The sequence below is a fragment of the Berghia stephanieae genome, chromosome 6 (assembly GCF_034508935.2).
Source record: "Berghia stephanieae isolate SIO BIC M18660-M18661 chromosome 6, UCSD_Bste_1.3, whole genome shotgun sequence".
NCBI classification, from domain to species: domain Eukaryota; kingdom Metazoa; phylum Mollusca; class Gastropoda; order Nudibranchia; family Aeolidiidae; genus Berghia; species Berghia stephanieae.
Genome location: NC_088365.1, coordinates 27,767,870 through 27,783,390, shown reverse-complemented (window position 1 = coordinate 27,783,390; position 15,521 = coordinate 27,767,870). Strand labels below are relative to the sequence as shown.

The 15,521-nt window shown below is 34.6% G+C and overlaps 1 protein-coding gene across 2 annotated transcripts in view; it reads right to left on the bottom strand.

Annotated features, from left to right (window-relative positions):
* Nucleotides 1–15,273, bottom strand: part of LOC144974778 (glyoxylate/hydroxypyruvate reductase A-like) — a 53,154-nt gene extending 37,881 nt beyond the window's left edge. Inside the window, exons 1-3 of one of the 2 annotated variants that reach the window (XM_078918026.1) lie at nt 15,135–15,273; nt 11,947–12,134; nt 9,796–9,933 (exon numbers count right to left, since the gene is read on the bottom strand). In XM_078918026.1, the coding sequence (XP_078774152.1) occupies nt 9,796–9,933; nt 11,947–12,085 (277 nt within the window). In that variant the 5' untranslated portion in view covers nt 12,086–12,134; nt 15,135–15,273. The remainder of the gene's footprint in view (nt 1–9,795; nt 9,934–11,946; nt 12,135–15,134) is intronic. The other variant, XM_078918027.1, reaches the window with a different exon arrangement.
* Between the last annotated feature and the right edge of the window lie 248 nt (nt 15,274–15,521).

Genomic DNA, 15,521 nt, shown 5'->3' with positions numbered 1-15,521 from the left:
GTTCATAAACTTTGATGGCAGTGGATGGTTTGAATTGCATTGCATTGTCTTTCTACCTGAGCTGAGCAGAGGATGCTGAACCAAAAAAGGTCCTGAATTTAACTCTGCCTTCAATTGTGACCCTCCGCCTCGAACCGGTATTAAGTCGGGATTTGGAAAACGAAGAAAACCGGTTTTAAAGTGGAAATGGTCAAAATTATCAAATTTCAGTTTTTGGTTATTTCAGAAACTACAATAATTTTTCTACATGTGTCACAGTAAAGATTGTTCACAATTATCTTATTAAATTTTATTTTATTAAGAACTGAATTCATCTCACTCCAGTTATATTTCGGTAGGCTTAGATAAACTTTACCTTCTAATATTAGATCGTGTTTCCTTTTATAGCCTTCCCTCGAATTAATTTCTAATTAGTGAATACTTTTCGTTCTACATTCTGTCACGTAGCCACTTATTATAAAAGCTGATAGGTCTAACACTCTACACTCACTTTCTCTCCACAATCTATGCCGGACGGCCAGTCGCTCTATTCCTATATATATACTGGAAGATTTTTATCTTTTGGGACTTTGTAGATATTATATCTACACCATTAAGACGCCGGAGCTTTTAACTTTGATTGTATAATCTTCAAGGATCAAACCCAAGCCCGCTGTACTACACTATAACCTCTTTCCAATTGCCTGGAAGCGGAATTTTACGAGTCCAATCCTGTTATCAGAGGAATAGATCATCCAAGCCCATCAACTGCCTGGAAACGTAAACTTATGAACCTGACATATTATCATAAGTTACGTAAAATATTCATATCTCTATTTGTAACTGCCACGATCACTGTTTATCTCTTTTAATTAAATTTCATCATTATTTTTATTTCATTGTAAACAAATCGTTAATTGTTTTTCATTTATAGTAACTAGTAAATTCTGGGGCCTCATTCTACATAGATCTTTATGCATAGTCGAGTAGCTCTTTACTCACTTGAGACCATGACATTTTGGAGGGGACACATATAAAGAATTGAATTTATTTAGTTACATATATCTATTTCATCTAACTTTAAAGTTTAAATTGTAAAACTCTTAATTGCCCCACTTGATCATATTTTAATTGAACTCCCTATTTACAGGATTGATTTTTTTTTCCTTTTCATTTCTTCATTTAAATGGAATAGCAATTTATCCATTCATTCTTTCATTCAAATTGAATAGCATTTTATTGATTCATTCCGTCATTCATTTATTCATTTATAAATTATTCATTCATTCATTGTTCATTCATTTATTCATTCATACATTCATTCATCCATTCATTCGTTTATTCACTCATTTATCCAATCATTCATACATTTATTCCTCCCTTCATTCTTTCATTCATACATTATCCATTCATTCATTCATCTATTCACTCAGTTTTTCATTCATTCATTCATTCCTTGTCCACTTTGTTATTATATCACTCATTTCATTTTGTTGTTTTCCTCATTCATGAATTGTTTTCAATATGTTTACATTCCATAACGATTCATTCACCTATCATCCAATCACTCAGTGTTGTGAACACATTTTGGAACTATTGTAAATCTTACGATATTTTATTGTTTTGTATTTCAGACATCACTGCTAAACACTCTTCAATGCCTAATTACAATTGTTGAACAACCATTGAACAAGAGAGAGGTCCCAGCCACGAACTGAGTTGGTAAATATATCCTTCATTATTCTCTTTTACATGAGTTGGGCATCACATAGTAACTATAGACATCGTGATTTGTTTTGCATAGTGATTTGTTTTAAATGCATTTTTGGCATATTACTGTTACCGAAAACCACTTATATATTATGTTCTGAAAAGTGAGTCTTTAAAAACTAAATAATAATAAAAGGAGTCTACTAGCCGTCGTGTTATATTTAGTGATAGATAACTTGGGATTATTTTGGCATCCTATTATTGTTATCACACTCTAGTATATTAGCGTCATTGCGAATAATTGTACACAAACTAACGACGAGTCACACACATTGGTGATACATTTTTCGTAGTAACATAGTTTAGAGTACACGCGATTGACACATTGTTATTGACACAAGTCATAATAACTACGCATTGTATTGACACATTGCTTTATAAGATATAACGATAAAAGGCATCAAATTCAACATACATAATAAGTTGAAATAAGAGAGAGAGATTTCTAAAAATAGAACAGTTCATTCCAGTAAGTGTAAATAAATAAAACAGTCAGTAACAGTATCCTGTCAATATAATATATATAAAACATCGTAACTAATTTATTGCAACATGGAAGCATATAAAAGATACTTAAGTCTCGCAAAGGACTTAGAAATACCCCAGGAAAGAATATTTTCATGGTGCGAAGAGAAAGTAAAAGAAGAAAAAGAACATGAAGAAAGAATTCGTAGAGAAGAAAATGAAGAAAGAATTCGTAAAGAAGAAAAAGAACATGAAGAAAGAATTCGTAGAGAAGAAAATGAAGAAAGAATTCGTAAAGAAGAAAAAGAACATGAAGAAAGAATTCGTAGAGAAGAAAATGAAGAAAGAATTCGTAAAGAAGAAAAAGAACACGAAGAAAGAATTCGTAGAGAAGAAAATGAAGAAAGAATTCGTAGAGAAGAAAAAGAACACGAAGAAAGAATTCGTAGAGAAGAAAAAGAACACGAAGAAAGAATACGTAGAGAAGAACGAGAAGAAAGAGTCCAAGAAAGGGAACTAAAAAGACAAATAGCTTTAGCAGAAGAAGAAACCAAAAGGACCCAAATGATGCTGGAAATTGAAAAAACAAAAACCGGTCATGAAAGAAAACATAATAATAGTGATGAATTTTTCGTGAAACTTCCACGCATGCCAACATACGATGAACGCTCAGACTGTCTAGAATCCTTCTTACACCGATTCGAAGTTCAGGCTAAAGGTTATCGTTGGCCAGAAAGCAAATGGGCCACAGCCTTGATTAACTGCTTATCCGGAGAACCGCTAAAAGTTTTCTATACCTTAACAACTGAAGATGCAGATGACTATGGTAAAATTAAAGACGCTCTACTAAAAAGATTTAGATTAACGGAAGATGGTTACCAGGAAAGGTTTCACACTGCAAAACCGGAAAGTGGAGAAGACTTTAATACATTCGTGAACCGAATTACTCAATTTCTAAATCGGTGGCTTGAGTTGGCAAACGTAAAACAAGACGACTTTGCAGGCCTTTACTATCTCACGCTGAAGAATCGAATCTATCAAGCTTGCAACCCAGATTTAGTCGCATTCTTTAAAGAGAGAAAGCCAGAAAACTTGGACAAATTAAAAATCTACGCAGAAAACTTTAACAGCGCACATCCATTGACACCCCTTAGCAGAACATTGAAGGAACCATACTACGCTGCCGCTGCTCAGAGTCCAGGTACACCTAAAGTTCAGTACTCAAATAGAACGAGCCGATCAATCACTCGGAACACGCAAGTGAAACAGGATGACCATAGTAACAAACCATGGAACAAACAGTTCAATAGAGACCATAGCCGACCCTATCAAAACAAAACAAGAAATAGCACTGACAATAATACTGAGTATAAGAAAACCAACAAACCTATAATTAAATGTCAATATTGTGGAATGAAAGGCCACACAGCAGACAAATGTTACAAAATCGTGGGATATCCGAAAGAAACTGCAAATGCATCACTCCAAACCAGTGTAAATAATCAGACACGAATAATGTCAGGAGAAAATATAAATGTGTATTGCGTGAAAGGTATGTCACTTTTAACACAAACTCACAAATCAGGATCGCTATTTTTTTGTGAAGGCAAAGCTAATGGAACTGATTGCAAAATATTGAGAGACACAGGATGCAGTACAGTAGGAATAAAAGCATCTTTGATCAATGACGAAGACAAAACTGGAAAAACGGTACAATGCATCACATTCAGTGGCACAGTCGAAACCTTTGAAACAGCTAACGTGTACATAGAAACCCCATACTATACAGGAATAGTGGAATGCTGTATACTTCCCAACCCCGTCGCTGATGTTATTGTTGGCAATATAAAAGGTCTTAAAGACAACCCAACAGATGTAAAAGAATGGTCATTAACCCAAGAAACAGCTTGTCTAGCAGAAACAAGAAAGATGACTAAGACAACAGAGAAGCCAATGACTATTTCTCTAGAACCACAACAATTTGACAGGAACACGTTCATTGAAGAACAGAAAAAGGACCCGACTTTAACTTCATATTTCAATATCGCAAACAAAGGGACGAAATCAAAAGTTGAATACATCATTGAAAAAGATATTCTGTTCAGGTTACATAGGAAAAGAAACAAAATAGCTAAACAACTGGTCACGCCGAGTATTTACAGAAACAAAATCCTTGGAATAGCGCACGATTCAATAACTTCTGGACATCTTGGGAGCTCTTCCACATTGAAGAGAATATCCGAGAATTTCACATGGCCTGGAATTACTAAAGACGTCCGAGAATATGTGAAATCGTGTGACACATGCCAAAGAAGAGTCGCAAAAGGCAGAATACCGAGATTGCCATTAGAGACAACCCCAGTTATTGAAAAAGTTTTTCAAAAAGTTGCAATTGACATTATAGGCCCTTTAACAAAATCAGATAGAAACCATACACACATACTAACACTAGTCGATTACGAAACCAGGTAGCCAGAAGCGATAGCATTGAAATCAACTACATCGGATCACATAGCTGAAGCATTGATGACAATTTTTACCAGAATAGGCATACCAAATGAGATACTGTCGGACAATGGACCCCAATTTACATCACATATGATGCATGAAACCATGAAACTCATGGGAATCCAACACTCATTCACAACTCCCTACCACCCCCAAGCAAATGGTCTTTGTGAAAGATTTAATGGCACTCTAAAGAATATGTTAAGAAAAGTGTCAGCAGAAAAACCAGATGATTGGGACAGATACTTACCAGCAATCCTATTTGCATATAGAGAAATACCCCAAGAATCTACAGGCTACTCCCCATTTGAGTTGATGTATGGACGATCACCTCGCGGCCCGATCAATATAGTAGCCGACATTTGTAAAGGGAATGAGGAGGACAATAACGAAATTATGTTTGCTTACGAATATGTAAGAAATCTGAAAGACAGAATAGAGGATACATGTAAGCTAGCACAGGAATCCGTCACTAAAAAAGCAGAGAAATACAAGGAATACTCCGATCGAAAAAGCAAGTCAAGAAAATTTGAGATTGGTGACAAAGTACTAATACTCTTACCCGATGACTCGAGTAAACTTTTAGCTACATGGAAAGGACCATTCAAAATAACAGCAGTAAAATCTAATGTTAATTACGAGATTAAAATTAACAACACAACAAAGACATTCCATGCAAATATGCTAAAAAAGTATTTTGATAGAGACACAGTGTCGCAACCTATGTTTACTAATATCGAAGCTTCAAATCCAGGATTGATCATACCGTTGGTCATGGGACACAGACACCCGAGACAGAAAAACAAACAAAAATCGCACAATTGCAACCACCTAAGACAAAAAAAGAAGTACGCAAAGTACTTGGGCTCCTAAATTTTTACAGGAAATACATTTACAACTTCGCGCACATCGCGACACCGCTAACAAATCTGACAAAGAATGGGTCACCGAACAAAATTGTTTGGACAGAAGTGTGTCAGAATAGCTTTAACCAATTAAAGGCATTACTCTGTTCAGAACCAATTCTTAAATTACCCGACATATCAAAAGAATTTGTTGTAAGAACTGACGCGTCTGATAAGGGCATCGCAGGTGTACTATTACAGGAGCATGAGGGAACTCTAATGCCTTGCTTATATGCAAGCAGAAAATTATTGGACAGAGAATCACGATACTCTGTAATAGAGCGTGAAGGACTAGCCATCGTCTTTGCTTTAAAGACATTCAGCAGATATCTACTGCTAAAAGAGTTTGTGGTCGAAACGGACCATAAACCACTCACGTACATAAGAAATAACAAAATGAATAATAGTAGAGTACTAAGGTGGAGTCTATTTTTGCAAAATTACACTTTCAGTATCTCTCACATACCAGGCTGTGAAAATATTCACGCCGACCTACTTTCTCGATTAGTATAAACACATGAGAAGGGTATAACTTAACCTCCCATGCATACTGTTAGTTACCTCGCAAACTATGCCAAATCAGAACGCACAATTTCGATAATTTTATTTGTAAACATGATGACCCAACTTAATGTAACATTGAGTATTGTTTGGATATATATACCATACCCATTCATGATTTGGGAAATCTTCTCTTTATCTATTATTGTTATGAATTTTCACTCATTTATGATTAATAATTGAAATGTCAATATTCCATTTACATTTTCATTCATTTCATTCAGAAAATTACCTCCATATCATCGACTTAAATCATGCTTCATTACCATCACTATTGTTTATCACAATGATTTGTAATCACATTGCCATCATGTCGTTCATCACAATGATTTGTAATCACAATCTTTCATTATTATTGTCGCCCATTCATATACCTACGTTAATATAAACATTTCCATGTCTAGTTAATAAATAATTTAATTGTAGCACAAATCATAACAATGGATTAATGCTAGAGTATCATGATAGTAAATTTACTTCCGTTTGTAAAATCTATCTTTCCCATAATGGTTAAAGAGTATATTTTAAACGTGGGTGGGGGGTGTCACAGTAAAGATTGTTCACAATTATCTTATTAAATTTTATTTTATTAAGAACTGAATTCATCTCACTCCAGTTATATTTCGGTAGGCTTAGATAAACTTTACCTTCTAATATTAGATCGTCTTTCCTTTTATAGCCTTCCCTCGAATTAATTTCTAATTAGTGAATACTTTTCGTTCTACATTCTGTCACGTAGCCACTTATTATAAAAGCTGATAGGTCTAACACTCTACACTCACTTTCTCTCCACAATCTATGCCGGACGGCCAGTCGCTCTATTCCTATATATATACTGGAAGATTTTTATCTTTTGGGACTTTGTAGATATTATATCTACACCATTAAGACGCCGGAGCTTTTAACTTTGATTGTATAATCTTCAAGGATCAAACCCAAGCCCGCTGTACTACACTATAACCTCTTTCCAATTGCCTGGAAGCGGAATTTTACGAGTCCAATCCTGTTATCAGAGGAATAGATCATCCAAGCCCATCAACTGCCTGGAAACGTAAACTTATGAACCTGACATATTATCATAAGTTACGTAAAATATTCATATCTCTATTTGTAACTGCCACGATCACTGTTTATCTCTTTTAATTAAATTTCATCATTATTTTTATTTCATTGTAAACAAATCGTTAATTGTTTTTCATTTATAGTAACTAGTAAATTCTGGGGCCTCATTCTACATAGATCTTTATGCATAGTCGAGTAGCTCTTTACTCACTTGAGACCATGACAACATGAAAACATAATAATTCAACATAAACATTGACGATAATTTATATAAATTTCAAGTTTTAAAATGCAACTATCAGTGACACATTCAAAACGAGAGTTGACTTTCTCTCAGAGAGCCACCCTTTCCAAAGCTTAGTAATACCGAGTCTTTTTCTCCACCAATAAGATGTAAGATATCACAGCAAAGGGCGTGTCTTTATCTATCTCAGAGAAAGCATGACTGTTTCCACAATTTCATGGTTCAACCAATAATGAACTTTAAAAACTGTAAACAAGTCTAGGTTTTTCCCTGACAACATTACAAATGAATGATTCTGATTGGTCAACGCTCATCACATGCGCTGTGGCTGTAGGCCAAAATGCTCGGGCGATGCTTCATGACGTCAGCATGCGTGTGTTACATACGTGTGTGTTTGTGCATTTTGATACACACCACGTGCTTTTATATCTGTGTCTAGCTGTATTGGGTAATGATTGAGGTGGGGGTCCTCCTTTGTCCCTCTTTAATTATTCATGAAATTATAGGATATGCTAAGACTTAATAGGACAACAGTTGCCTAATCTTACACTTACAGAGATTGTTGTAGGATAAACATTTAATTTTAAGTACAAAAGCAGAATAATAGATAGAGCCTTCAACAATTAATGAACTGTAACTAAAAAATGAAATGAATAGATAAACAGACAGACAGACAAACCTATTAATGGATAAATAGATATGTAGATAGATAGATAGATAGATAGATAGACAGACAGACAGACCGACAGACAGACAGACAGACATATAGATAGATAGATAGATAGATAGATAGATAGATAGATAGATAGATAGATGAAGGGGAGAGAGAGACAAACAGAGAGAGGGAGAGAGAGAGAGAGAGAGAGAGAGAGAGAGAGAGAGAGAGAGAGAGAGAGAGATGTTCGTTTTGTCGTGCTTTCTTTGTATACTGAAAGAAAGGGGGGGGGGGGGGGTTCTTTTTAGACAATGAACAATGTGGTGGAACGCTAAGGAAAACTTGAGAGATTCAATAACATGTTTTCATGTAAGTCACTACACAATAAGCCCCACCCCTCCTCCTCAAGCTGTTATCTGACTCAAAATGGAAACAATGCAATGATTGATTTGACCAGCCATTTCTTTAATTGTAATCTCATTGGTCAATATGTTTCCAGTTGATTGACTATGACTTACTTTGTAACAAAATGCTTTCTTTAAACTATCCCTACAATTCTTTGCTCCGCCTCCATCCCTTTCTTCATGTCTACCTCACTATCTCCGTCTCCCCTTTGTTTCTTTCACACATACAAACACACACACACACACACACACACATACACTTACACAGGTTTCAATCTTTATTATATTTCCCTCGCGTCCTCTTAACACAAGCAGTCTCTCTCCCCTCCCCCTCTCGCTCCTCCTTTTCTCTATATCTCTCTCTCTCTCGTTCTCTCTCTCATGCGTGTCTGTTTGTGTGTGTGTGTGTGTGTGTGTGCGTGCGTGTGTGTGTGTGTATTTTACTCTCTCATTCTCTCTCTTCCTCTCTAATCCTCTTTCTTGATAATTTTTCCCCTGCCCACCCGGCTTCACGTAGTTTCAAAACTGTTCTTTCAAATTTCAACCTTCTTTAACTTTTGGCATTTTGAAATCGTATTTTCTCTATTAAATAAGACAAAAAATATACATTAATAATTCTTATTTCATTGATTCTTTATTTAAATATCAAAAATTCTTGAAAAAGTGAGCAATTGTCGGCGTTTTTTTCTCCAGTGTTTTATTTGTTTTAAGAACATCTTACATAATAATGAATAACTACAAAAGTAATAATTGAATTGTTTCAAAAATTTGTATGTACATTAGTAAATGTATAAGCTAAGCTCATGCCAAATTTCACTATTCTCGTCAAATTTTTGATGTCCGTATCTAAGGAGTTATCTTTGCCCATTAATTTAACTGTGCGTGAAAACGGTGCCTCACTTCAAAGTCGATTTTCTTAAAACTTGGTTTTCACACTCTCCCTACTTCAAACGGTCATATCTCGACAATAAATAATCAGAATTATATAAATTTGGTATCAAATTTTAAAGCATAAAATAAGCTGTGATTGGGTACCAAAAACCCAAAATTGAAAAATCCGACTTAATACCGTTTCGAGGCGGAGGGTCACAATTGTTATAATATAATAGTATTCATGAAGTTTTACTTTTCCCACATCTCCTGACCCTTTAGTTTATATCGTCATTGATACAAGTATCTGCTCACTCCACTTTTATGAATGATATAAATATCTAGACATATATAAAATGACAGAATACTGACCAGCCATTCCCACCTGTGCCCATTTTATCTGGCTATTTGGATGACAGAAAATTTGCCCAACAAGATCGGGATCTGTAAATAAGTATTCCAGCTCGTGAATATGTTGCACACTTTCATCAGCCAAACTATATGAACCTCCTGTTAATGAAAAAAAAATATAATATAATACTAATAAATAAATAAATAAATAAATAAATAAATAAATACACTGGTGATTAAAATCAGTAATAGATGTCAAAAACTGTAGCCAGGTATTCATTCATACCTGAGCCGAGATGGGTAATTTGTTTAAAGTGTATTATCCAAGGACACAATGCTGGGACTTGAATAAGCCAATGCTGTTAAAGGAGATGTTAAAAAACAATCCAGAATATTATTTAACCTGTACATCACGACGCTTATTACAAGACACAAGTGCCTTTTGCTACTTCAGAAAGTGGAAGTGAGATACTTTAGTCCCATTTTCATTGACTTTGCAAATAATTATAATAATACCAATTTTATAGCTTTTGTTTGCTGACCAAGGAAGTCCTTATTTTTTGAGGTTGATTCATTTATTTTTTCATGGTAAAACTGTAGATGGTTATTTTCACAAAACAAATACTCAGTCTTGGTCTATAACATGAAATAAAGGAAAGTTCATTAAGATAATAAACACTCTCATAAATGTCCAATCTTATTTGAATGCACATACTCACTTAAATTCATCAGAATAATTTACACTTTCATAAAGGTCCAATCCTATTTGCATACAGACATTCACTTAAATTTTTCAGGATAATTGACACTCTCATAAATGTCCAATCCTATTTGAATGCACACACTCACTTAAATTCATCAGAATAATTTACACTTTCATAAATGTCCAATCTTATTTGCATGCAGACATTCACTTAAATTTTTCAGGTTAATGACACTCTCATAAATGTCCAATCCTATTTGCATGTACAGACTTATAGAACCGCTCAACACAATTATGGCTTGATACTACATTGTTGTAATGGAGAATATTTTGTTGTAGCAGTAGAAATCCTTCAGAGCCATTGAAGTCGGAGTTTATCCAGGTTTCTATAGCATTAAGTGGACAAAAGCAATTACTTGCTACACTTTAGATAGGATGTTTGTCTATCAAAAAGTACTCCACCAGATCTAACAGATCCAGCTACCCAACCACTGCTGTTTGGACAAGGGGGTCAGAAAAATAATATCAACTTCATCCAGGATCGATCTCAGCGTGATTGCATGTGAAGCAAGTTCCCAACCACCTGAGCTATTGGGACTCCCTATTATGCTAATTTGAAAGTATTTCCATAACAAAAATGAGACTATAAAAAATTATGTTATCACTTTTGTAAATACAGTCCATTCCGGATAATTGCAACTTTCGGTTAATCGCAACGTGTCCCAAGAAACGGAATTAATTCTATATAAAAGTCACTGGTTAATCGCAACAACCTTTGGCTAATTGCAATAAATTTGACATGAAAAGGAGGCAAATTCAAGGAATCAATCAAACAAAATCTCATGCTTAGAATTCATCATGGGTGAAATCATGACATGATGAAGAATCGAGAGTGGGCGGGGTTTAATGCTACAGTAGTGTGTCACCACTCTATTAGAGATAAAAGAGGGCAGGGCTTTGCAGTTCGGATTTATGCGGTCATCTGTGACCACTAGATATGAGGCGAGTGAGCTGGGCATGGTTTAGACAACAGTTAGACGATGACAGTTGTAAGGAGAGACTGAGCGATGACATCCTTTGTTTTATGATTGACAACTGTGCACAGTAAACACCAAGTTTGGTGAGAGATTATTGTCTCTCATCACAGCTAATCTCTTGAACAAAAAGTGAAAGTGAATCCAATCTTAAGATGTCGGCTTGCCTCAAAGATGCTTTTGCTTGTCAAAATCTATACAGGGCTGCCATATATTTTTTTATTCCAATCAAATTGCCCAGTCTGTGGTGGACTCAGAACAATGTTTACAACAACTGGTTTGAGTTTACCATATTTGTGTAAAATGTTGCAATAGTGAACAGGAAACTCAACTTTAGTTAATCGCAACATTTTCGCTGATCCCAAGGTGTTGCGATTATCCGGAGTGGACTGTAACTATAAGTAAGAACAGTGTAATCATTTTTGTAGTACTTACCCTCATTCTTCTTGACAGCGAGTTCTACAACTTCAATTTCATCTCCATCGCCGTTTTTTTCCAAGGCATTCCTCACAAGATCGGGAAGTCCTTGAGTGTACTTTGACCAAATATAGACACGATTTACACATTGTGCCATCTTCTGCACTACTTTCTTTTTACCACTCTAGCAGTAACAAAAGGAAAAACTGTGAATGAAACATAAATAAAAAATGTATTGATGTTTGTACGACTTTGATAAAATTACACACAAGTTCCATTTTTGGCAGAAACCTAAATTTGGCATAACAGTAATAGGTGTAGTTTTCTCTGACCTGGTAAATAAAGACTATGCAAACGAATGTATGCATAAATAAGCAAACATAATCATTTAATACGCATAGTACTTCCAATGATTAGCACTAACAAAAAGGTGAATATGGAAAGGTTTCAGATGGGAACAGTACAGATAATGGATGTTTTGGGAACAAACCCTTTGTCATCACAACAATAAACAAAGGAACATAGAAAACAAATAAAATATAATGAAGTAAAAATTGTAGTAATGGACAGCAGCTATTGATTGCTACCCATTGGATAGGATGCTAGTCTATAACGAAGTACATTCAGAATACAGACACTACAAGTTTTACTACATTTTATCATCTTCCCTTTGGGGAAATTCCATGAAAATGTCAACCGAAGGGGTGTTTTACAAATTCTTAATAACATATTAAAATTTGGTACCAATTTGTTGGAAAATCATTCAGGATTATGAATATAAGGATTTTTCGTGCATATTTGTGGTACAGGATGCTTATTATAGCTTAATGTAAGGGTATCCCCTATTTGAAGAACGAAAAGAATATTTTCTCAATATTATAAATCTTGCAACTTCTACAAAATTAGAGCCACCTTTGCTGTTGTTTATTGATATTAAAACAATTATAAGTATCAGGAACCTATATAAACATTCAAATTTACGATTTTAATGAAATGTTGTCCTCATCGGTCGTTTTAATGACCTTGGGAAATTGTATGTCAGTCCGTTACCATTAAAACAGTATTTTTTCATCTACGAAAGATGTGATTGTTGTACCGACTCACTATTTCAGATTTTCTGTTCTTACATGAATGGCTTTAGCACTGTAAGATAATTTTTCAAGAAAATTTATCATTTAAGGTACTTTTGTTGGGTAACGGACTGACATTTTTTAGGGTAACGGACTGACAGTAACAGACTGACTAATTCTATTTTAATTCAAAGACAATATATAAAAGTTGTTTTTTAAGTCTCAAGAGTAATGTCCACTCCAATGTGTTTCAACTGATCAGGCAGCCATTTTATAAACATTTGGATCATAAAATTTCAAACACTGGTCTTCAACATCAAGCCTGCTATTTTGCAATAGGTAAGTTGAATCTTTTAAAGCTTGTGAATCTTTTGATCACTTGAAGATCTTTGCTATGTTTGAATTAAGGGAAAAAACACTGTTTTTTGTTCTATAATATCCTTATGACAATGGAGCCAGTAGTAGTCTTCTATTAAAGGGGCAAGAAGCCCTGGGAGAAATAAAAAGAAAATCAAACATTTAAATTAATGTGAAAAACTTTTGAGTCACTTTAAATGTAGTGGGTCAGCAAGCTGTTTAGCTGTGTATAATGTCAATATTTTAGTTGTTACAAAGTAATATAATACAAGTTAAAAATGAGTTTTATTTTCTTAGTTTTATTGTATTATTTTTAAGAAAACAAGATTTGCTTTTTATTCCGATTTGTCTTTCATAGCTTATGATGTAATTTCGCTCAATTTTCTTTATTCACAGGTTCACGTTTCCTACTCTATCCATGGTTCAAATTATCAAGAAAGACTGAAAACTGATGGGCATTCCGTTGTTTAGGAAAAAGATAGGCAACAAAAGCAGGAGTCTCAAAGAAAACTTGAAAGTGATTGTAAAGGACGCTTAAAAGAAATAACGGGATTTTTTCAAGCAAAATGGAAAAAAAAGAGAAAAGCCGATCAAGTTACAACTCCAAAAGAAAGTAAACCAAGCACACCTAAACCACATCTGCCTCACATTTCAGCACAGGAATGTAAAATACTGAATTCAACTTTGAGGGTCTACAATCCTCCCAAAAACTTTTAAATTAAACTATACCTGTCCTGCTAAGGGCATCCACTACATCAACCAATGGTTTTTGAAATATTTTAATCATGGAAATGGGATTTCAAGATGAAATAAAATAATTTGATCGAAAATTTCTATTTGGACAAGAAGTACTCTTGGCGAGCACCAAGTGAAAAAGATTTCATAATTGTGAGAGATGAAAAAAGAGAAAGGACGAAAATTCAAAAAAGTTTCGTGTAAAAAACCCTGAAAAAGAGGTTGTCGATTGTTAGTGAATTTCATCCAGGAATCAAAATTGGCTTAAGTTTATTTTGCTCCCTCAGAACCTCAGAATGTACTTCTAAGAGAAATCCCACAATCTGCATAAGAAAATTGTAACAATCAAGGATAAAATGGTCCAAACGAAATTTTTGAAGATCTTTCTCAGATCTTATAACTGGCTTTCTGGTCAAGTGCAGATGAGGAAGAGATTGACTGCCAATTCTATCGACCAGTTTGAAGTGACGGTCATGCCTATTGACAATTCCTAAGCTTCAGGAATCAAGATGAAATACAGAATAACCAACATTATAATGTCAAAAAAATTCAAGTTGATAAAAATTCATCTTTATCCTTTTGATATATGATAAGGGCGGACATGATACATGTCCATGGGAAATATTAGCTCCATACAATAAATACATTGCATTTCAGAGCACGAAATGTATGCATTTTTGGTCTGATTTGTCAGTCCGTTACCCGTGGAATTTCCCTTTGTGTATTGTTGTGCTGACAAAAAGCTTGTATCCGAAACAACCAGTGTCTGTACAGTTCCTACCCGAAGCCCTTCTATTTTCACCTTTTCGCTAGTATATTCATGATCCCAGGTTTCATGCAGTATAAAACCTCTATCACTAATTATCAAACAGTTATCACTTATTCCAGCAAATATAAAACCGCTATCACTAATTATCAAACAATTATCAAGTGTTCCAGCTAGTATAAAACCTCTATCACTAATTATCAAATAAAACATGCTCATCCTATTTGTAAATATGCTTGTGATGTACTTTGCCTATAGGCAGCCGTCCGATAACTGACCTTGCTCAGTGCTGCTTGAGATTTACAAAAGTTGAAACATAGAAGTAACAAACCAAACCTGATCTAATAATAGTCTTGACTGACAGCAGAGACACTAACTACAAACACAAGCAAATTTTATACTCTGCACACTAGAATTGAAGCAGGGATATAATCACCATGACATATGCATGACCATGACAATGACTCAATCAATTTCATGGTTAGAATAACAGACAAGTGTTGTAAAACAAAATTCCAATGAAACAACACATTAGTTAGATTATGTATAATAATTATCATCAGATTCCATATTCTTCATAAAACACATTCATGGCTTGCCTAGATGATGATCCGAAAATGTTCATTTATATTTTGTGAAAAAAAAGCATGACAATGAAGACTAGA